General features: G+C 37.3%; 1 protein-coding gene and 1 non-coding gene across 8 annotated transcripts; one reads left to right on the top strand and one right to left on the bottom strand.

The window, feature by feature from the left end:
- Positions 1-7,878: 7,878 nt before the first annotated feature.
- On the bottom strand, positions 7,879-8,006 carry LOC141572573 (small nucleolar RNA SNORA32). The gene has a single exon (XR_012497897.1). It is a non-coding gene; the product is annotated as a small nucleolar RNA SNORA32 (small nucleolar RNA).
- Positions 8,007-11,631: 3,625 nt separating this feature from the next.
- ZNF214 (zinc finger protein 214) lies at positions 11,632-22,845 on the top strand. Of its 7 annotated transcripts, none has more exons than XM_074335917.2 (5): positions 11,859-11,986; positions 12,523-12,627; positions 13,084-13,172; positions 17,058-17,219; positions 18,312-22,845. In XM_074335917.2, the coding sequence occupies exons 4-5, from the start codon at positions 17,093-17,095 to the stop codon at positions 20,006-20,008; spliced, it is 1,824 nt and encodes a 607-aa protein (XP_074192018.2). In that variant the 5' UTR covers positions 11,859-11,986; positions 12,523-12,627; positions 13,084-13,172; positions 17,058-17,092; the 3' UTR covers positions 20,009-22,845. The 7 variants fall into 7 exon arrangements, with proteins under 7 accessions (XP_019583674.3, XP_074192018.2, XP_019583657.3 ...); XM_074335920.2 differs by lacking the exon at positions 12,523-12,627 and adding an exon at positions 12,463-12,522 and having other exon boundaries at positions 11,904-11,986; XM_088791622.1 differs by lacking the exon at positions 11,859-11,986 and adding an exon at positions 12,005-12,130.
- The last annotated feature ends 1,271 nt before the right edge of the window (positions 22,846-24,116 follow it).

The raw sequence follows: 24,116 nt of genomic DNA, 5'->3' as shown, positions 1-24,116 counted from the left end.
CCCTCCCTTTTTGTATAGCTCATCTCTCCACCTGTGATCTGAATCTCATCAGAATCCAATATTAAGGGACTTAATCCATGAATGATCTATCTTCTCTATCTTCAACTTCCCCCTGTCCTCTAAGTCCTTATTAACATTTAAACATGCCCAAGTCTACTTTAGTCTTTTACAAATGTTCCCTTTACTTCACATCCCCGTCATCTTATAGTCAAACTTTAGAATCTTTCATACTTTACCTATCCTCAATCCACTGCAATCTAATTTTTGCAACCCCACTTCTACTGAGATAACTCATACCAATTATCACCCTATTGCAAAACCCGGTAGGCATTTTGGATTCAATTTTCATTATCTGTAAGCAGGAAAAATAACAGTACCTGCAAGGATTCAAAGATAATGCATGTACCTAATTTATAGAGTGCCATATGTATAATACTATTTTAACAATTCCTTAATTCTTGATATTCTCTCTCCCCTTGACTGTCATAATCCCCTATTTTCTTCATTATTTTCCCCCTGCTTATCTGGGTGTCTCTTTGAGCCAATATCTACATGGTTCTGAATCCTACTGGGTTTCTACTACACAGTAGCTACAATTCTGATAGAGAGCACAGTATACTCTGTTCTCCTTCCCAAAGGTTTTATGCTGTATTTGAAGGAATTTGCTTTTCGTTTGTGGTCTTTGTTTATATTTTTGGGAAGGGGAAAACAGATGTCTGATGTTGTTCCTCTTATGTAAAGACATTCATAAATTCCAGAATGTTCTAAACTCAAATGGGAACCTATGGTCTAAAAGGATCAATTTCAATTTGCAAAGTTATTGATGTGAATTTTTATCATCTATAATGATTAAAGCATATTTGTTCAAAATAATTTATTCATTCAGTACATGTTAATAATGACCATCTTTGTTGAGGATCTACCGTGAAAGGTTCTTCATGAAAATGTTCTCGTCTTAAAAATACTCATGAAAGTTTGGTTTTATCCGTACTTTACAGATAGAAGAACTTGAAAATTAAGATACTTGCCAGGTTACAAAGTTCACAAGTAGCATATCAAACTATAAAGCTCATTCTTTCTATTAGGCACCACCACCTTTTAATTTCAATTTTCCTAGGCACTGGGAATTCAGAGTTAAATGAAATTTATGTGGCCATGCTCTGCGATGCCTGATTTTGTGATGAACACTGGGCTAGGGGAAGAGGAAGCCCTCTAAGCTATATAACGGCAACCTTTTGAGCTCTACTAGTTCTATAAAGGGTAGAAATGAGGAGGTCTTGGGGAAGTGAAATTTTATCTAGGAAACAGGATATTCCCACCCTTTCACACACTCCTGCCCTGTTTCCTTTCTTGGTTGGTCTAACAGAATCTTCTATAGCAGTTTATCAACCTCATCACTACTAACAAGTTTTTTGCCAGATAATTATTTTGGGGACACGGTGTGATGTTTAGCAGCGTTCCTGGCCTCTACCCACTAGATGCCATTAGAACTCTCAATCTCCCATAGTTGTGACAAACAAAATGTCTTCAGACATTGCCAAATGTCCCCAGGGCAGCAAACTGCCCCCAGTTGAAACCACTTCTAAAGCCTTACCCTCTATTGTTAACTGTACAACTCATCAATCCTTCCCTGTGATAGCACCATAATGAACAAATCAAAAAGAGTAGATAGCTTAGAAAAAGCAATTCCGAGAGACTCTAATGTATAATAGAAGAAATGCCATATCTGGGAAAGGAAGCATTCAGTGCAAATTTTTTGGATAATTTGTAAACTATTCAGATAAAAATTAATTATTGTCCTCGCAGAATAACTCAGATATAGTAAATCAGTAAAACATTAATACTTCAAACCAGAGGAGGAAAAATAGCTGACGACATTCATCACGCCATAGGGGAAGACGGACTCATCATCTTGGACACAATAACACAAAGATCAAGAATCAGGATAAATATTAGGAAATATATTATTGACGATATTGAAATTAAAACCACTTGCCCATAAGAATTCAAACACAAAAGATAAACCAAACCCAGCAAAATTTTTTTGGGGAAATTTGACAAAGAGATAAAGTATAAATTAGTAAAACCACTTTAGAACTGTTGGCATTCACTACTAAAATTGGAGATAGGCCCCCAGACCCAGATCTTGGTTTCTAATACTACTCTCCAATAAGAAGAATCAGGGCTTCTTGGAGAAATTGCTGATTCTAGGGCTGGGGCAGGGAATATACTAGGTGAACCTAGAGCTTCTTATACTGCCAGAAAGCAAGGAAAAGAAAAGGATAGGGTATGTCAAAAAGACACAGGAGCCAACCAGAAAGAGCTCCCAATGGCCAAAATAAATAACGTAGTATTGGATTATAACCCAAAGTATAAACCAAATTTCCTTGAGCCATACTGACAGATAACTGACTGACTGACTGAATGAATGAATAAATGTGGGGGGTGGGGAGACAAATCTCTCTTACAGAATAATTACAAATACTTTACGTAGATATAACCTCCTCCAGGAGATAGATTATAACCCCAGCCCATTCCCACCCATGAGTGTGGACTGTGCTTAATGATTTGCTAAGTGGAGAAACTTGATAAACACAGCCTCTGCTTGGGGATTAAGGTTAGTATCACTGGTCAACAGTCACTGTTGATAGTATGTGCCACTGATATGATATGCTGAGAATGGCATGTCACCATTATGATGTTCCTCTCCTAAACCCATAATCCCAGTCCAACCATGAGGAAAACATCACACAAACCCAAAGTGACATACTACAAAATATCTGACTAGTACTCAAAACTGTCAAGGTCATGAAAAACAAGGAAAGACTGAGAAAATGTTATAGGCCACAGAAGACTAACAAGAAAAGATGACTAAGTGTAATACAGGGTCCTGTAGAGGATCCAAGTACAGGCCTATGTCGGAGATATTGCAGGTTTAGCTCCAGACCACAAAACAAGTATTACAATAAAGTATGTCATTATCTTTTTGCTGTTGGAAGGTCTTGCCTTCAGTTTGTAAAAAATGCAACATATGTGAAGTACAATAAAGTGAAGTGTAATAAAACAAGGTTTGCCTGTATAGAAAAAGAACCAGGATACAACTACCGTGTTTCCCCGAAAATAAGACCTACCCAGACCATCAGCTCTAATGTGTCTTTTGGAGCAAAAATTAATATAAAACCCTAGGTATTATATTATATTATTATATTATATAAGACCTGGTCGTATATTTTATTAAAATAAGACTGGGTCTTCTGAATGAAGTGTGACTTGTCTTAATTGACTTAGTTTTTATAAATATACTATAGTAACATAAGCTGTTAAAAATAGGAGAAATGGGGGGAGAAGCATATGAGAACTCTTTCTGCAAAATCCAAAACTATTCAAAAAGAAAATGGTTATTTTTTTAAATTGAAGGTCTGCATACCCTATGGCCTAGCAATTACACTCCTGGGAATATACCCAGCAGAAATGTGTGTGTGGGTACACCACATGACATATGAGTACAAGAACAGTCACTGCAGCATTGTTTGTAATTCCTAAGCCCTGGAAAAGATCCAAGAGTCCACCTATAGTGGAACCGATAAATAAATTGTGGCAAATTCATACAATGAAATCCTATACAGCAATGCAAATATATCATCTGCAGCTACATGCCACTACGCTGTATCTCAAAAACAATCAGTGAAAGCAGCCAAACCCCAAAAGATTATGTGTCACACAATTCTAATTATAAAAAGACCAAAACTAAAATATGGAAAACTATACTATTTATGGACACATGTGTGTTAAAGCCATATTTTTTATAATGGGCTGGGGGGAAGGTAGTAACTTACTCCTAAAAGTTGGTTTAGTGTTACCTCTGCAGGGAAGGAGACATTTGTGATCAGGGAGGTACCCCTGGGGCTCTTGAGCTCTGGTGATGTGTTCCTTGACCTCGTGATCGTTTACATGGATGATTAGTTACTTGGTAATCATTCTCTAAGCTGCACGTTTATGTTTAATGAACTCTTTTTTTATTGGGGAATATTGGTGAACAGTGTGTTTTTCCAGGACCCATCATTTCGATGTCAAGTCATTTTTTTAAATCTAGTCGTGGAGGACACAGCTCACTGACCCATGTGGGAAACCAACCAACAACCTTGGTGTTACGAGCACTGCGCTCTAACTGCTGTAACAACCAGCCGCAGCAATGAACTCTTTTATACGAATCATAGTTCACACTAAAATATGGTTTTAAAAAGATTCATATCACCAGAAAGACATAACACACAAAAAGATAAGCAAAGCACTAAAAGCAAATTATTGCAAGAATTTCATACAGAAAAAAAGGTTAATGGCTAACAAGTACTTCAGAAAACACTCGAAGTTAAGCAGATACAAAAACTAATACAAACCAAGTGATATCACTTCACAATGATCAAAATGGCAAAAATAAGCTTTTAAAAAATAATACTGTATGACAATGAGAACGGAATGGAGCAGATATTGTTAGTATAAATGTTAACTGATACACCTTTGGAAAGCTGCATATCCACAACTATGTAGAGATTTAAAAGTATGCATGACTTTCCAATCGGTAACTTCTTCTCTGGGAAATTATCCAATGGAAATAATCCCAAATGCAGAAAAAAGTTTTGTGAGTAGGGGTGTCAACAAATTAAAATTCAATTATGATTAATGAAATAAATGCATAAAAATATGGCACACACTTGATTTTTTTCTATCATTAAAATGACCTCTTCATGCAGCAATATGCAAATACATGCAGGGTTAAAAGCATATGGTAGGAATATGATTACAACCACGGAATTAAAACCAAACCTCCACATAAAAAACAGACAACGAAAATATACCAAAATATTAACCATGGCTGTGTTTTGGGTTTAGGGCAATTTGTGACTTTTTAAAACCACAATACGTTCTTTAAATAAGTGGAACGATAAAAGGAAGGCGATGGCAAGTTGTTAAACCCCAAAGGAAATACAGAAATGAATGCTTGTCAACTGCACTCGAATTTGGCGGGTGGGAACTCATGGTAACCTCTGTAGAGTGATAAAATCTCACCACTATGGGTAGAGGATGACCTCACGCAGGGAACGAACAAGGGCATTCTTTTCAAAACTTTGCTAGGAAGTAGAGAAACTGGTAGCGCAGCACAGGGGATGTAAAGTGTTAGGCTGTTGTCTCCAATGGAGCGAGAGGGGCTCAGAGGAGGCATCACACGGAGGGCGGTTGGGGGAAAATCAGCGCGGAGCACAGGTGGCGGGAATATTCCCGGAGTGAATGACCGACACCTGCTTCCTGCCGAGACGAGAGAGGGGTGCCTGAATTCATCAGTACTGGTGAAAGTGGGTATAATAACACCACCTGAATTCAGGCCACTCTAGGTCCCCACCCGAAGTGGACTTCTTATCCACGTGCGCACCTCAGTCCTGGGCTCCCCGCCACGCAAGGTGACCGCCGCCTCTCCCCGGGAAAGTGGTCTCTCCCGCCGGGTCTCCGCCCGTGCCCACGCCCGCAAATCGGCTGCATTCTCCACCCTGGGGGTCCTGGCAGCTCTCACTCTTGGGCCTCCCTCCTAGGTCCGCATCCCCTTCCATGTCTGCCACATACAATGTGCGTGCCACAAACACTCCTACTGACTCTAACTTCCTATTTGGGGACCGGCAAAACACACCCAGAGGAGAGTCATTCCATACCTGTGGTCACAGTGTGAGTAGGTGCGAAGGTTAAATCTCTGCTCTGAAAACCATGAGCGAACGCAAGAGAGAAAAAGTGAAAACAACGGCTCAACAGGCAACTGTCGGCTGACGCTAAAGGTAAACCCGCTCTTTGGTTCTCTCTGCCTACTCTCCCTCCTCCGCCGCGAGCTGAACAAACACGCAAAAAGCCCTGCGTGGGTCGGGAATGCGGTGGATCCTGCCCACCCGCCCAGCGAGGCTCTCTTCCCATTGGCTGGCCAGGGAAGGGGCTGCTCCCACGCTCCCCGCCCGGCCTGAGCCTCGGACTCTCTCTACCACGCAATCTTCCTGGGAGAAGATACATTGTTGTATATAGGTTGTTCTGCGTGCAGCACACCTGCGGGTGCTCAGCGTCCTTCCTTTCCTGATAACCAATAACATGTGGGAGACAGGGCTGGGGGTGTGGAGCGGGAGGGAGGGGGTCTGGGAATTGGACCCCAGGTTGGGTTGACCTCCCAATAATCCATATAATTATTGAGCACCTGCTTCGTGCCTGGCAGTTTTCTGAGCCCTCTCTAGCAGTGAAGGAAACATCCAAAGTTTCGCTTCCTCCCTCCCCCACCCACCTCCCATGGAGCTTGCAGTGTATTGAAGTAACACAGATAATGAGGTAGTATATCAGATAGTGATCATTGCTATGAAGAAAACAGACCTTGTACAGGGGCTGGGGGCTACCTTTGGGTAGAAAGGGAAGACACTTTGTTAACGTGACATTTGCAGAAAGCAAGAGCATGAGCCATGAGATATCTGGGAGATGGAGCAATCCAGAAGGAAATAGCTACTGCAAAGGCCCTCAGACAAGAGCCTGCTTGATATATTTGAGGAACATTTGAGTCAAATCAAACATCAAGGTCACCATGACTCTATGTTGATATGTGTTGATATGTAGATAGTGCAATTTCATACAAATGCTACATGACTAGAACTACTCTGGTGTAAATTTATGGCCCTGGTCCCTGAAGACAGGGATCTCAAAATTGGCGTAGACCTTAATAGGTCCAGCAGCTTCAGGAATGAGAATTGTCTCTCAGATGAGAGCACTCTAGATCAAAAAGGCAAATGTGTGTTCTCATAGGACAGCTTCCTTTTTCTCCAGGTTATCCATTCTAAAGACCTTTTCCAATTGACATAGCTGCAAGATTTGGGAGATTCTAGAGTTGTCCATAACCTTGTTTAAAGTATCATTTCTCCAGCTGGAATCTCCATGGAGAGCTTTTAACCTTATTGACAAAGTAGGAGCCAGTGTTTGTTGGCATTAAACAACTGTACCCTGTAGGCAACTGATACTAAGGGCAAGGTGGAGCCAATAACCTCAATCCCAGTCAGAAATCAGAGCCCTAGATTATAAGATTCATATAAAAACTAACCCAAAAGAATAACCAACACTATAGAGGTGAGAGAAAAACAAGGTAAACTCTCTTGGTTTGGGCTCCAACCTACTATGTTCATTGATTATGTAACAGCCACTCAGGTAATATGCTGAATGTTATATTCACAAGTACGTACATCTTAAGAAAGCTATGAATGTTACAGGTTTGGGTTCTAAAACCATTTCTAACATGCTTGTAAAAACATAAAATAGAACACATTTAGTCCATGAAAAATAAAAAACTGAGGAGACCGTTCAAGTAAAACTTTAGAAGCACAAAGTCCTAAACTGTACCTAATAAAAATGAATGAAAACTTTTCCATTTCACTTTACATATACCTGACCATATTTAATTTTACATAAACACTTAAGTTTTACATTCATACATTTTAGTGCAATTTTTTGTTTTTCCCTTTTTATTTAGCTCTCACCTGGAAAGCAACCCTTGTGACGATTGCTTGCCCCTTTTTGCATTATTATTAAAGAACGTTCTGTTTTGTCTCCATTACTTTTGCAAAAAGTTAACTTTTTTTGCTCAAAATGCTATATAATAAAATTGAAAATGCAAGTCTCTTTAATTAACAGTTACTAGCAAAAAAGTATCTTGAAAGAATTTAAAGATGTCTCTTCATAAAACTAAACTAATAGGGTGCAAAGTTAATAAGGGCAATTAAAACCACATTCATCAGCTGAGAATGAGGATGGCAACTCATGATTAGTTTTCCTTTTTAACTTTTTTTTTAATTTTTAAAAATATTTTTAATAAAATGTTCCCAATAGGCTGAATGCTAGCAACATACTAGTAGCAGGAAAGAAACCTAGTAGGAAAAATGTTTTGTGGTCATGGCCACCTCAAATGAGAAACGGCATTCTAAAAGCCTTGGTAATGACCATCTCATGCTTAGTTTTTGTTAATTTTATACGGACACAAAAACATGTTTCCTATTCTCAGGATATAAGTTTCTATGTATCTTTTAAATCAAAATTTTTAATTATACTTAATCACATTTAATTAAGATTTTTAATTATTTGATTTCTGTATGGTTTTATTTTTTGTCTGCTAGATCTAATTCTGACACAAATGTATTGAATTTTCCCACAGAACTGAATTTTTTTTATAGTTCTCAAATTTGTACATTTTTGCTCTATGCATTTAGTAGGTTTGATACTCTTATACGTCTTCAGAAATTGTCTTTTATCAACATGTAAAGTTCATCTTTCTTTGATTCTTAAATTAACTTTCACTTTGTTTTCTGCAATGTTGAAATTTCTGCTCTTTTGTTTGCCTGGTAGCTTTCTGACAAAGCTCACAGGTGTTCTCCTAAACAGCATATGGCGGGATTTTGCTGTTTGGCCCATCTCTGCCTTTATATAAGAAAATTCAGTCCATTCACCTTTAGCACAATGACTGATAATTTATTGCATTCTTTACATATGACTTTAGTTTCATTATTTATTTCACACCTTGGTTTCCTTTTCCATAATTTTTCTGTTAGTTTATTTGTCATTTGTTTAGAGTCCTTTCTTGAATTGTTCTTTCAGATGGGGGAGACCTGAGTGATACAGACTGAATTTTTACAAATCCTCAAATATTTACTTCACCAGGACAGGTGACTATATTTTGGCTGATGGAGTGCCACCCCTTTATTTCAGTCTGTAGCTGCTATCTAACCATTTTCTAGCTTCCAACATTACAAATGAGAAGTCTAATGTCATTTTCTTTTTAGATAACTTGCCATTTCTGCCTAAAACCTTGAGTTCTTTCTTCTTTAGTTTGTAGAAACTATATCTGTATATGCGTATGCATACTGTGAGTCTTTATTTATTAATCCAAACTGAAATGTAGTGAGTTCTTTATATCTGCAGATTCAGGCCTTAAAAATTTTCAGCCTACAGAAATTTTCTATTTTTTTGTTATTCATTAATTTTTTTACTCCACTTTTTTTTTCTTCTGGAATTTTTATGTCTGCATATTAGGTCTCATAGGTCTATCCTTTAAGTTGTATCTCCTTTTTCTTCATGATTTCCATCTGTCTTTTTTCCTCTGTGCTTTGGGGTATGTCTTTAAATCATCTAGTTCTTGGGTCTCAAAAGGGACCATCTCCAATTAAATTGCTAAATTTCTTAATTAGGAAACTACATATAGATAGATATAAATATAGGTCTCTTTTTAAATTAAAAATTTTAAAAGCATATATATTAATTTCAACAAGCATTTATGCTGTACTTGATACTCTTTTTGTTATTAATACCGTCATCTGCTGTTCTAGCAGTTACATATCCCTAGATACACATTTTGTTTGTTTCTACTCATCATTCTCTGTCTTAGTTTTGTTTTGTTTTTGTCAGTTTGAGGTTCAGGTCTGGTTAATGGAATATTTTAAGTGGCAGCAGTCCCACAGTTAGGGGAAGGGGCCTTTACCGCTGCTGGCTATTGAATAGAAGCATGAAGCCTGCCATTCTCCTACTGAGGCACCTGGATAAAACCTTCTTGCTTCCTAGTCTCCTTATAATCTCTTGAATTCAGCACAGGGGACTGCCCGCCTACCCGTTCATCTGTTTGGTTTCTTGGGAGTCAAAGAACCCCAGCAAATTTATACAGGTCTCCTACGGGGGTCCACAGACCTGAAGTCCAGGATCTTTTCAAGAAATGCCACTTTCAAGTACTCAGCACCTAGGCACTGATGCCGTTCTCCACATTCTTATCAACCCAGAAGGCTGAAGGGAGGTCCAACATCAAGTCTCGATACCTCTAAAGCAGTGCTCTAAACTCAACATTTCTCTCCATAAGCCCCATTTCTCTTAGAAGCAGGCAGCTAGAGCAGGAAAAAGAAGAGCTCATTAGGCAGCCCTTTCTAAGAATCTCCCGCATGATCCATATCTAACAGAAAGCTACTGCCCTGTTCTGTGAATGACCTTATGAAATGGGAGACCCACTCACTTTCTTTTATATGAAAAGCCCCAATTTTTCCCAGTATACTCCAACTTTGGCAAGGAGAAGACATTATCAGTGTGTCTGGGGTGAAAAGCCTTAAGGAGTAGTGTTATTAATTAATTAACTTGCAAACAATCAGTTGCTTAAAACAAAACCCTGTGTTCCACTTCCATCTCAAAATAAGTTCACAACAACTCCAAGTTCAGGAGATTCCGTTACACCTGTGAGATCCTCTGATTGAACAGTACTTTAGTTTCAAACCACACTTTAAAAATGAGACTATAAGTTAAATAAAGGCATCAACAACTAACATTTGACGTTTTTATGTGCCAGAAATGTCAAAAAAACAAATTATATAGATTATCCCACTTATTCTTTAACAATCAGGACTGATACATTACAGTCAGGACTGACAGGTTGGAAGAAGCCTGGCAGAGCAGCCCACCTCCAGTGCTTGTTTTTACTGGTCAACGTTTGTGCACTCAGGATTTTAGATTTTATCAACTATAACTTTTTAATCACATTACAATCTTCATTTTACAGATGAGACAAAAAATTAAAGAACTTGCCTAACACCATTTAATGAATAACAATTTTAAAGTCAGTTTTGTCAAACAGCAAAGCCTAAGCAAGCTCCTAAACGATATGCCATTTTGTCTCTGAATGTTTAAGCCCGGGATGGGTCCACACAATGATTTTCAAAATGTGGTGTTGGGAATCCTAAGTAACTCAGAGGCTCATTTCCTAGTAGGGGCAAGAGGGGTAGGCCCTGGACTATCCACCCCTGGTAGGCATTTAACTGTAGATACATAGTTAACATTTATAGAATACTTCCTATATGCCAGGGACTAGATTAAGCATTATAGTAACTGCCCTCATTATAATTCTAACAAGTCTCTGAAATGGTTACTACAGTTATGCTTATTTTAAAGGTGGGGACGCTGACACAAAAAAGGTCATTCAGCCAAAGTCACGTCACCAGTAAGTAGTGTAGTCAGATTGGAATCCAAGGAGTCCCTTGCTTTCAAAGACTGTCCTAACAAAGGTTTCTTGCCTACCAAATTGAAAATTACGGATTCAACTCAAGTTTGAGGGAAAGTGCTTAAGGAAATGAAAACATTTTCCCAAGATAACACACTCAACTACATGATAGAAGATCAAGTACTAGGATCTCTTTCTGCTCTTCCCAGGATACCATGACGATGGTCCTGCCCACGGCTCCACCTCGGTCCCATCTTGCCTTTCCTGTGTCTGCCAGGAGCCACCAGAGGAGCCCAAGAATTGGCAGGAAGAGAGGAGGAAAGCCAGATTCCACCAGCGAATGAGCAGGAGCGAAGCGGTCCAGGCAACCATGAACGGAAATTGGAAAGATCTTCTGCGTGACTCCAACCTCGAGTTTAGGGAGGATGCTAGGGCCAGAGCTAATGGGGGTGCCCATTTCGTCGAGGGTGCGAGACAGCAGGGGCAACCACCCCTCGTCCTCAAAGGGGACCTGACAGCAAAGGTTTCCCCAGGTTCCTGTTGTGGGGGTTCCGCACTCGCGGGTTGTGAGGGTCCCAGAATTCTCCAAGGCCGGCCGCTCATTTCCTCGAATCCCCAGCCCCGCCCGCTTCCCAGGGGCCCTAGAAGCACAGTCCTACTTCGTTAGCATGGGTGGGGGGTGGTTAGTTCGGCCGCATCCCCTGCTCGGAGTGAGCGAGTGCACAAACCTCCGCCCCTGGAACGCTTGGCACAGCGCCGGACTGCGCCCGATCTTTCTGGCCAATCAGGAGCGACGTTCTCCGGCGCTCTCCTTTCCTGCCGGCCCCCTCCCGTCTCCATGGAAACACTTCGAGTGTGTATACCAGGCCTTGCGGCTTCGGTTCGGTGCTGCGGAGCTGCGGCCATTGTTTGTGTAGACGGAGTGATTTGGTCGTCTCCGTACCCATCAGAGGCTCCGTAAGTGACGCGGACTCTTGGGAGCACTGAGCCAGAAACGGACAAGGGCGGGAAAAGCTGTGACTGAAGAAAGAGTGGCAGAACAGGGAGGGTCCGGGGCGGAGAAATAGCTGCGGCTTAGAAATCCCGGAGACACCAGTGTAGGTGGGTTCTTCACAGCCGCCCTGCCCATGTTAAAACAGTAAGGGGAAGGAGAGAGAAGGGCAACTTGGGCCCTGGGGCCGAGGTGCTCGGGGTTGGGAGGTGTTGGGGCGCCGCTCGGGTCTACGGTCTGGGCAGCGGAACGGAGGCCGCGCAGATCGTGGCCCTGAGACAGGGAGATCCCGCTCCTTCAGAACCGTTTGTAGTCTGAAACCGGACACCCGGGCAGCCCGTTGCTCGTTGGGGGAGCCCAAACCTGCCCTGCTCTTAGGACACCCATGAATCATTTTTCTCCCTAGAGAAAGAGGGCTCTTACTGTTTATCATTTTCCCCAGGGACCTGTGATCAGCAAGGCAGGACCTGGGTGGCAAACGCTCATGCACCCCATTTTACAGGTGAGGGAAGTCGCAAGTCTAGAAGCCTGGTCCTTTTCAAAGCTCCACAAGTGGTTGGTGGTGGAGTTGAGACTATGATCAGGATCTAAGACTCTACGTACTCTGGTAATAAATCTGGTAATAAATTTCTGTTGTTAACAGTAGGGGAGAGCAGTGGAATTATCTTTCTACTTAACTGATGAACAAAATAAAAAAATAAATATAAACTAACTACCCTATTATTTCTATTATTTTTATTGTTCTTAATAATAAACTAGAAAAGCCTTGAGGGTCAGAGAGATTAAATAACATAGAGAACATCTGCATCCTTGGAGGGATTAAACTGAGATCAAATTCTGTGTTTTCATGCTCAAAGTAGAATAGTACTTTTGAAGTTTCTAGAGGGTCAGAAATAAAGTCCTGGTGCCAGTCCTAATAAGTCTCCTGGTTCTTGAAGGGGAACAGAAATGTTCTTGGGTTTTTTCTGACCTCTTCGTTGGGGATTTGGGTTCATGCCCCATTAGTATGTGGAGAATGTACTGGGTTTGGGAATTTCAAGTCATGCCGTCTTTCATTCCTCAGCTCAGCCTTCTCAACACTCCACCCTTACCCACAAGAGAAGCACAAAGTTAGAAGGAATATTTACTATTTTCCTCATTATCTGATCCCAGGTGAGTAGGAGGTGTGGTAAAAAAAATATAGTGAATGTTTAAATTAAAAAAAAATTATTACAGAAAAGACATATTGCCATTAATCCCCCTCACTTTGAACACAGTTATCTCATTGTTCTTGCCACTTTCGGAAGCAGTTCTAGAAATCCTCTTTCGTGTCTTTATTTCATCCTCCATCATGACAATGCTCCATGTCACACATCACTTCTGGTATGGCAATTCCTGCCGAATAAAAACATTATGGTGTGTCCTCACTCATCTTATTCACTGGATCTGGCACCGTGCAACTTCTGGCTCTTCCCTAAAGTCAGAATGACCACGAAAGGAAAACATTTTGAATCGATTCAGGACATTGAGGCAGCCATGACAGCACAACTGAAAATACTCACGAAAGAGGACTTCCAGAACATCTTCAGAAAGTGGCAAGAACGATGGGATAAATGTGTTCGAAGCAAGGGGGAGTATTTTGAGGGGAATTAATAATAATGTATCTTTCACTGTAATAAATTATTTGATCATAGCTCGTAGGATTGTCTTTTCTCATTTATAAAATACCCGTGAATTCTCCTAGTAGTTGAAGTGGCCATGGGAATACCTATACCAGACAGAACAGAATATGTTCCTCCCTTGCCTGGACAGCTTCCTATACAGCAAGTCCCTGCCTCCCACCCAGTGTCTTTTCCCAACATTTACTCAGTCATTCAAGTCTACTATACAATTCATGTTTTCCTTAGAGCTCTGAGATAAATACAAGATTGGGTAAATAAACCATATGAAGTTAATAATAATTTCTAAAGTTACTGCACATTAAACAGTGCCAGTATGAGCCACACTTAAAAGACAGGAACAGAAACTCAGATTTGAATAATCATTATGTATAGGAAGATAATCATTCCAGATAGGAAGGCCATCCTTTAATCTCAGGCAGAATTTGAAGGAAGAAATAGGAAATTGGGTAGTTGCAGTAGAGTGTAAATATGAATGCATAAGGTGAGACCATTTGTGGAGGGCTGGTAATATTTAATGGGTTACTTATTCTCGTGAACTACTCTAGAGTCCCCTGCACATCAGCCAGAGGCAGCCATTATTGACTTACAATCTTTTATCTAATACTTTATATACATACTAATCTGTATAAACAATATGTATGCATACATATACATACACATATGTACAAATATACACACATGGATTTATCTAAGATACATTATATAGAGAAATTACATAAAAAAGTTCTGAAATTTTAAAAATTTGCGTGAAGTGAAATCTTATTTCTTTTTAATATATAGGTTTATGCTCTGAAAGTTCTTCATTCTCAAATATTTCATTTTTTCAATTGTATTTTATAGTTTCAAGTATTTTAAAAATTTAACTCTGAAACTTAAACATTCTTTTTTCTTACTTATTTTTCTAGTAACATTTCCTTTCTCCACTGATTGTGGTACTACCTTTTCTTATCCAAATCACAAAATTCTTTACACACACATTCACATACACAAATGTAACACAGGTCACTTCTGGGGCTATCCCGTTTCATAGACTCATTTCTCAATTCTTAATACTGGTATCATAATGTATTTAATCTTGTTTCTTTATACATAGTGGATTTGATGGGTAATGAAGAGGAATTTAGCCTTTCCTTTTTACTCAGTGAGGATAAAGAAAAGGAAGATAGCTTACATACTGGGAATATTCCACAGAATAACATTATGATTTCTATTTTGGAAAAAGGAAGTAAAAGTAACATATAATGACTTTTAGATATTGAATATATTAACCTTTCAGTGTGTTTTATTCGTATAGCATATTGGACAAAATACAGGCTCTGGACTTACTACCTAAACTTGTTTCATGCCTCCACAACTTCTTGGTTATGTGAACTAGATTCAGTTACTTAACCAGTTTCTCAACTGAAGTGGGAAAATAGAACCTACTATATAGAGTTGTTAAGAAGGTTAAATAAGATCACACATGTAAAAGACTTAGTACAGTGCTTGACAATTAGAACTCATTAACAATTGGGTGCCATTATGTTAGTTAATATTTGAAATATAATGCATACCATGTTTCCCCGAAAATAAGACCTAGCCGGACCATCAGCTGTGCATCTTTTGGAGCAAAAATTAATATAAGACCTGGTCTTATTTTACTATATCTTATACTGTATCTTATAGTAAATGTCTTATGGTAAAATAAGACTGGGTTTTATATAATAAAATATGAGACCAGGTCTTATATTAATTTTTGCTCCAAAAGATGCATTAGAGCTGATGGTCCAGCTACGTCTTATTTTCGGGGAAACACGGTATCTGATAACTCTCTAGTCACTAAGATACAAGAATTTAGGCAGGGAATCTAGCTTTTTTTTTTTCTTTGCCAGATGGCTAGTCACTTGTCCCAGCATCAATTAAATTAGCCATCTTCGCTCCACTAATTTGGTATCACCTTTATCATGTTTAGAATTAATTGCTATATTTGAGTCCATTTCTGGATTTCTAGTCTTTCCATTAATCTCTATTCCTGTGTCAACCCCATGGTGGTATAATTAGAGGCCTCATTAAAGTTTTTATATACCATTGGGTTAGTCTCCCTTATTCTTTTTCACAATTTTTCTTTTTCTCATGGAAGCACTTGAAAATCAGTTTGTCAGATACCTTCTTCTCCCTTCCCCCAAACCTTGTTAGTATCTTGATTGGGAGCCCATTAAAAATATAGGTAAGTTTAGTGAGAACAAAATTACATTTATTTCTCCTGCCTAAGATTGTGGAGTATTTTGAAATTCTAAAGCTATCTTTATATAGGTTTCAAGTGTTTTTGTTAAACTAATTTTTAAGAATTTATATTTTAAAATTACTGTTGTTAAATATTATTTTAAAAATAACTTTCAAAGATTATTTGTGTCCAAACTTTTTCTAAATTATGTAATTGTACTTTATGTTAATTTGAACTTTTATTGTGATGTATTACATAATGCAAAAAATATATTAAAAGAAATATGTACAATTTAAAATACAATAACATGGACACCCACCATCTAGACCAGCAAAAACTTTTAAAAGCCCCCTGATGACTCCACAATTTCATTCCCTCCCTCTCCTAGAGAGGCAATGGCTACGTTAAATCTTGTGTTTATTATTCCTAAGCTTTTTTTTTTTTTTTTTTGCAGTTTTAACTACCTATGTCTGCATCTCTAGACAAAATTGTTTAGTTTGCCAATTTTGAACAGTATATACATGGAATCACTATGTATATATTTCTGCCAATGGCTTCTTTAGCATGTTAAATTTTTATTTTTCTGTACTTTTTACAAAATGAAGGACCAGTGAGTTCATTTATTTTCCACACTTTTCAGTCCTGTAGTCTGGGTTTCTGAGCATCCCAGTTGTCTTTTCTTATTTATATATTCATTTATATTAAACATTATTTTTCAATTTTTTAACTTTTATTTTATAAACATATAAAAATAAAGATCACTGAATTTCCTCATTTTTGATTTATTTGTGTCTAATGTTTCATTGTTGATTAATTCAACATTCAAGATTCATGTTTGAATCTTGGGAATTCACTTAATCTTTTGCAATCAGTGCTTATTAATTTGTAAAGAATAGGTAATAGTAATATGCACAAGATGGGATTGCTGTGAGGATTACTTGAAATATATGTGAAGTAGTTAGCCCAGTGGTTAGCAGACAAATGCTATATAAATGTTTCTTATAATAGTGATGGGGTTGAATGACTGGATACATTATTTAGCCATTTGACTATTAGTGTGTCTCCTCTTGCCTTTCTTGTTTTCATCATTATTGAAGTTCTTTCTTTTTCTATTTGATTTGCCATTTATGTTACCTGATGAATGTCTTTTTCCTTTTCCATCTTCTTATATAGATTTCTTCTTCCCGGAAAGGTTGATCTTTGACCCGATGGCAGTAACATTTGAAGATGTGACAGTTATTTTTACCTGGGAGGAGTGGAAATTCCTGGACTTTTCTCAAAAAAAGCTCTACAGAGAGGTCATGTGGGAGAACTACACAAATGTCATGTCAGTAGGTAAAGTTATCCCAGTTCTTAGGGAACCGTTTCTTCTGGGACCAATTGTGTAGAGTAGTTTGGTTCTTTATCTCGGTGTTGTAGTGAGGTGGAAGAAACAAGTGTCAGAAATGGGTCTTAAATCAGATGACAAATAGAAGATATGTAAAGCAAGACATCTTCCAAGACTATGTAATTAATAGGTATTTGTGATTGTTATTCTTATTTTCTGTATTACATTTAAAGCACAGATCATACACAATCAGTTTTGTGTGGTCCTAAAATTGTTCTCCGTACTATTTGTGCAAGTTTGCTTTTGCTGTATAACCCCATACTTAATGATATAAAACAAACTATTGTTTTTTATGATTCTAATTGGTTACATGGATCTTCTATCATGGAGTCACTTGGTTGGGGCTGGAGAGCCTGACTCACATTTCTGGCAGTTGGTAAATATCAGTGGGGAGAATGGGAATGGGTTAACTATAGGTCCCTCTTCAAGCAGGCTATTCAGGTTCGTTTACATGGTGGGGGTCACAGAATTTTCAAAATGAGCAAGAGAGAGGCAAAGCCCCAATGCACAAGCAATTTTCAAGTCTCTGCTTATATCACTTTTGCTATTGTCCCAGTGACCAAAGAAAATTGTACAGCCAAGCCTACAGTCAGTGTGGAAGGGAAACACCAAAAGATATAGATTAAAATAGAGAGTTAATACAGCCATGTTTTTATACATAATCTATGACACTATTCTAAAACAAAAATTCTAGAAGTAGTATTTTATTTCTTATAATAGTGCCCCAAATAGAGTAATCTAATTAAATCTTGGTCTTCAAAGACTATTTCCATGAAGCAGTCAGTCAGCCTTACTCTTTTATTTCTAAGAGTACATAGTAGATGCTCAAGATACGTTTGTGGAATGAGTAAGTGAGTGAATGAATACATATATGAATAAACAAACAAACGAATTTCAGACCCAAATACGGAGCAGCCTAAGGCATAACCTTCTTTCCCACTCCAATCTACATATATATTCCTATAATTCTGGAATGTATACTTGGAAATTTTTAAACACAGACTTAATATCACTACTGGATTATCTGTTTATACTTCTAGGAAACTGGAAAAAGAGCTACAAACCCCAAAAAGAAAGATTCAGATATTTAGAACATGAAAATCTTTCCTGCTGGCGAGGTTGGAGGACTGCGAGCACTCAGATATATGAGAACCGAAACTATGTGAAAACCATTCAAGGGACAGATTCCAAAGACCAAAAGCAACAAGACTTTTCTCATTATCAAGAATGGTTAATACTCTCCACACAAGTACCAGGCTATGGGGACTATGAATTGGCTTTTGAAGGCAAAAATCCCAGGAACTTAAAATATACAAAGTTTATACCTTGGCAGCCCTTAGAAACAAAACACTCTCAAGACTATGGTAGAGAAATCTACATGAGTGATTCACATGGTTTTCAAGGAAACAGATACCATCTTGGCATATCTAGGAAAAATCTCTCCATGGAAAAAGAACAGAAGCTCATAGTTCAGCATTCCTATTTCCCAATAGAGGACGCCCTTCCAGAGTACATTGAGGAGATATGCCAAAATGACCTACTGAAAGACTCTGTGGAAGATAAATACTGTGGATGTAGTAAATGTAAAGAAATTTATTATTGGAACTCGCACTGTGTTCTCCACAAGAAAAATCAACTTGGAGAAAAGTTCTATCAATGCTCCATCAGCACAGCATGTTTCTCTCCGGGGTCAGCCTTATACAGACATCCAAGATTCCACATAGGTAAGAAGCTGCACGGATGTGACGATGTTGACAGTAACTTTAGTCAGAGCTTAGGTGTTCACTTTCATCAGAGAGTCCACAGAGGGAAGGTTCCTCCTTATATATGTAATATATGTGGTAAGGGCTTCAGTCAGATCTCTAGTTTTCACAATCATCAAAGAATCCATACAGAAGAGAAACTCTATGAACTTGAGTGTATTAAGGACCTCAGTAGAAACCCATTACTTCACATTCACCAGAGACTTCACGTAGGAGAGAAGCCTTTTAAGTGTGATCAGTGTGGTAAGAGTTTTAGTCGGAGTTCAGTACTTCATGTTCATCAGCGAGTCCACACAGGAGAGAAACCATATAAATGTGATGAGTGTGGTAAAGGCTTCAGTCAGAGCTCAAATCTTCGAATTCATCAGCTAGTCCATACAGGAGAGAAGTCCTATAAATGTGATAACTGTGGTAAAGGCTTTACCCAGCGCTCAAATCTTCAAATTCATCAGAGAGTGCATACAGGAGAGAAGCCTTATAAATGTGACAACTGTGGGAAGGACTTCAGTCACAGCTCAGATCTTCGCATTCATCAGAGGGTACATACAGGGGAGAAACCCTATACTTGTCATGAATGTGGGAAGGGCTTCAGCAAGAGTTCAAAGCTTCACACTCATCAAAGAGTACATACTGGAGAGAAACCCTATAAATGTGAACAGTGTGGTAAGGGATTCAGTCAGCGTTCACACCTTCTCATTCATCAGAGAGTCCATACAGGAGAAAAGCCCTATAAATGTGATGATTGCGGAAAGGGCTTCAGTCACAGCTCTAATCTTCACATTCATCAGAGGGTCCACACAGGAGAGAAGCCTTATCAATGTGCTAAGTGTGGTAAGGGTTTCAGTCATAGCTCAGCTCTTCGAATTCACCAGAGAGTCCACACAGGAGAGAAACCCCATAAATGCCATGAGTATTATAGGAGATTTGATCAGAATTCACATCTTCACAATAATCACAGAAGAGAAACCTTATAATTCTGTGCATTTAGTTAACAGAAGCTTTAATCAAAGCTTAACCTTAAGCCCAATAAATGCTGCTGGGAAGAAAATTCTATAAATAACCCAAGTAATCCCAAGCAACATTTACAGTTTCCCCTAATACCCACTAAGAATAATTTACTTCAACGTGAGATTCTTAGGATTCCTGTGTATTTAAAAAATTAAAGTTTTTTTTCTATAAATATTATAGTCATTATAAACTATGTAGAAGATTTGAGAAAACTCTTCCTCCTCTTTCATTCTAGTCTTTATTTCTGTGCTTTTTTATGTGCATGAAATCATACTGTATGTTCACCTTTATATTTCCACTTCAAAACATTTATCTGTACTTACATTTTGGTTTGAACTGAAAATAGCTGGCTATCTATGGAATAAAATCTTGACTCTCCTATAAAGTCCCTAGGAAGCCATAGAAAAAAAAGGAAAACACACTAGACTTGAAATTGAAGCTGGCAGACAACCTGTTAGTCAAATGTGGAAGAATTAATTCTAGGGCCAATAGAATTCAATTGCTTATGACAACAGATAGGAAAACACTGTGTGACCCTTTATCGGAGATAGGACAGCTTAGAGATCCTAAGTCAACTAAAATCTTTGTCACCCAGAAAACTCAAGAACCATCTTTTTGTTGCAGAGGTGCTGTACTTTCAGGTTACCACAATGCACTCTAATCCATCCTCCTCCCCAGCTTTCCACATTTACTCATAAGTTCAGAAAAGTAATAAGAAGCACAAGATTTAGTTTATCTAAGGTGTGAAAGATGTTGACAAAATCTGATAGAAGTGAATGCTAGAAACTGAAGATACTCCATAGGTTCACAGTTAGAAATCCAAGCAGTAGAATTTGATTTAATCTCAGTAGAAGAGAGTGGTAATAGAGAAATATCTGGTAGAAACAGAAATGAACTCACAGCTATGTGCAAAAATGAATTCAAGCTAATTATGTAAGAAGAGAGAATCTGGCCATTATAAAAATGGAGTAGAAACAGTAATGCACAAGTCCTAATTATTGATATATAAATATGTTTGGGTATCACGACCCAAGAAAAAATAAGTAGACCTGTTTAGGGAAATAAGAAGAAGTTGCAATCCAAAGAAAGGAATATCATTGTAAAGACTCAGAATCCTATAGCCCTAAAAATGAACTATTTTGGTCTCCAGAAGAATTTTCAAAACAATTGGTGTCCTCGGTAGCATGACAGAAAACCTGAATTCAATAAAACTAGAGTAGAAATCCATAAGTACAGAAGAAACTCTAAGATAAGAAAGAAAAATATATAAAATGAAGAAGGACTACAGGGAACTTTAAAATACTGTATCATAGTGAAAGGCAACAAAGAGCAAAACTGACACTGCAGAACATCAAATACTGTAACGAATAAACTTGAGATGATCTTAAATGTGTAAGTAGAGGATAATGAGATGAGAACAATGACAGGAAAGACGTGAAGTGCAGAGAATGGCGATTCCAATGTAAGAATGGTGTTTCTAAGGAAGATAAAAGAACATTTGGAATATGTGTAGAATCAATGATTAAAGAAATTAAATTGTTTCTAAGCTAAAAGTATATGCTCACTAGATTTTAGGGAAAACAAGTATAAAAACCACGCTTAGAAACAACTTAGGACAAAAAGAACAATGCAGAAAGAAAAATTCTAGTTGTCCACAGAACCAAAAAGGGAGGATGGAGAAAGACCTAGGCAACAATAAAATGTCAAAAGACAACGGAACAACACCTTTGGAATTGTGAGGTTAAAAATTCTGTTATCACCTACAGGATTTTTTTTTAAAATCAACTAAATTGTCTTTTATGCGTGCAGATAAATTAGATAAGCAAGAAACAAAACGTGCCTTTTTAAAAAAGAACCCAAGAATGTGGAAGTCATGGTATAAAAGGACGGGTTATGAGCACTTAGATAAAACATGCCATTAAGTCTGAATAATTGTTAATTTGTTTACAAAACTTCAAAAATTTTAAATAGTTGTGCAAGAAAATATTTAATATACAAATGCTGGGTATAAAAGCAGAGTATATATAAAAGTTTGACTGGGGAAGTAGAGTTGTCAGATTAAATACATGACACCCAGTTAAGTTTGAATTTCAGATATACATGAATAATTTTTTAGTATAAGTATGTTCCGAATATTGCATGGGACTTATACTAAGACATTATTTGTTTATATGAAATTCAAATTTACCTAGGCATCCTGTGTTTTTCATTTGCTAAATCCAGCAACACTATGAGGAAAACAGCAAAAGAAAGTGTACTACATTTCTGATCTTAAGTAGTATAGACTATTACATTTTCTTCTTGACTTTAAAAATTCAAGAAGTAAAATTCTAATATATATTTTTTACATTAGAAATTGCAACTAAGAGAACTAAAAACATATATCTTTCAAAACAGGAGAAAAAGCGAAGATAAAATAAAAGTTCAGTCGCTATAGCCAAAGACAGACAAAAAACCAAGAAGATATCCTAAAAAATTTGAGAACATGTATCAAGATGAGAAAAAAACAAGTTTACCAAAATAGGTTAAATTCTCCATTAAAAAATTTTGAAAACCCTTGATTTTTAAAATTACTTATATGCTATTACAAATAAAAACATTAAGCAAAATGATATTGAATAATTGATCAATTGCTCAACATTGCCATTAATTTTACTGATGTAAAAGAACAGGCTAAGTTTATTAGGCAAACATAAAGGGAGTGTCTACAATATGTTTTTATAAATTAAAAAAATCAACTAATTATCCCCATTAAGATGGGTAAAAATATAAAAACCAACATTTTCTTAAACTCTTGTAATAATCAGAAAATAAAATGGGTGGAAAAAACATGATTTGTAATAAAACTAAAATGTCTTAACAAGGAACAAATAAAAATGTAGAATGAAAATAATGAAAAACAAAACATTTAATTGAAAATAAAAATAGACTTGAATAGAGAGGAGTCTTATTTACGTTTAGAGGGAATGTTCCTAAGTAAATTTATAGATTTATTTAAAATTTCATCAAAATCCCAATGACATCTGAAATTTAAAAAATGAGATTCTAAAATATTTTAAGAAAAACATTAGAGAAGGACAGAGAATTATGAGAAAGATTAAGATTGCTAACAGATAATGCTATATTGAAGTTAAAATAATGGAGAACTTGGTTATATATTTGAAAAATGTTCAGAGTACTCAGTCACTAGCTTAGAAGTAGACCAGTGTACGGAGTGTGTGTGTGTGTGTGTGTGTGTGTGTGTGTGTGTGTGTGTTACTGGGGGTGCCAAAAAAATGTATGCAACTGGACAGTTTGGTCAACATTGCTCAAGCAATAGTTCGCCATAATCAGACGTATCTGGAAGCTGATGGTAACCATTTTGAGAACCTCTTGTAATTGCAGAAGTCAAATGAGACTTGTATTCATCTTTTGTTACCAGTATATATTGCATATTACAATTTTAATAAAGTTTTCCTTTCTTAAAATGTGTATACATTTTTTTGGCACCCTCTGTATATACATATCATGTAGTACATATGCTAACATACTTTACATATGATAAAAATTAATGACTAGGCGAAGGTTTATTCAGTAAATAGTGCTGAGAAAATTATTTCTTTGGTGAAAAATAAAATTAGGCTTTCATCTCATGACTTACATCATATATATGCATATATGTGTATATATGCCAATTAAAGCACAAGTTTTCAAGCTGTGTTCTAAGAACCTACGTATGGTTTCATGAAGGCTGGTTTAACAGAAACAAAAGAATCACAAATTTAACCCCATTTTTATATGAGTCATATTCAAAATTAGCACAAAATTTCCTCTTTTAAAAGGAGGTTCCACCACTTGAAACATAAACTTTTAAAATTCAATAAAGCGGGTTTTTATATTGAAAACACACATGCATTTTTTGAGAGTTAAATGAAATGGAAGAACCCAGAAAAAATACCTAGAATTTTGACCACATAATTTTTTTTTAAATTTATTGGGGTGACAATTGTTAGTAAAATTACATAGATTTCAGGTGTACAGTTCTGTATTACATCATCTATAAATCCCATTGTGTGTTCACCACCCAGAGTTAGT

Source organism: Rhinolophus sinicus, chromosome 14 (genome assembly GCF_057876585.1).
Source record: "Rhinolophus sinicus isolate RSI-liver-muscle chromosome 14, RSI-T2T, whole genome shotgun sequence".
Lineage (NCBI taxonomy): Eukaryota > Metazoa > Chordata > Mammalia > Chiroptera > Rhinolophidae > Rhinolophus > Rhinolophus sinicus.
This window is presented reverse-complemented; position numbering and strand designations above follow the sequence as displayed.

Excerpts from the sequence above, each read along its gene's own strand:
- ZNF214 (XM_019728115.3), top strand. The coding sequence starts at position 11,868 with ATGGAAACACTTCGAGTGTGTATACCAGGCCTTGCGGCTTCGGTTCGG. Across the intron at positions 11,987-13,083 it reads CCGTACCCATCAGAGGCTCC|CTCAGCCTTCTCAACACTCC; the intron begins GTAAGTGACGCG and ends TTCATTCCTCAG. Across the intron at positions 13,173-17,057 it reads TCCTCATTATCTGATCCCAG|ATTTCTTCTTCCCGGAAAGG; the intron begins GTGAGTAGGAGG and ends CTTCTTATATAG.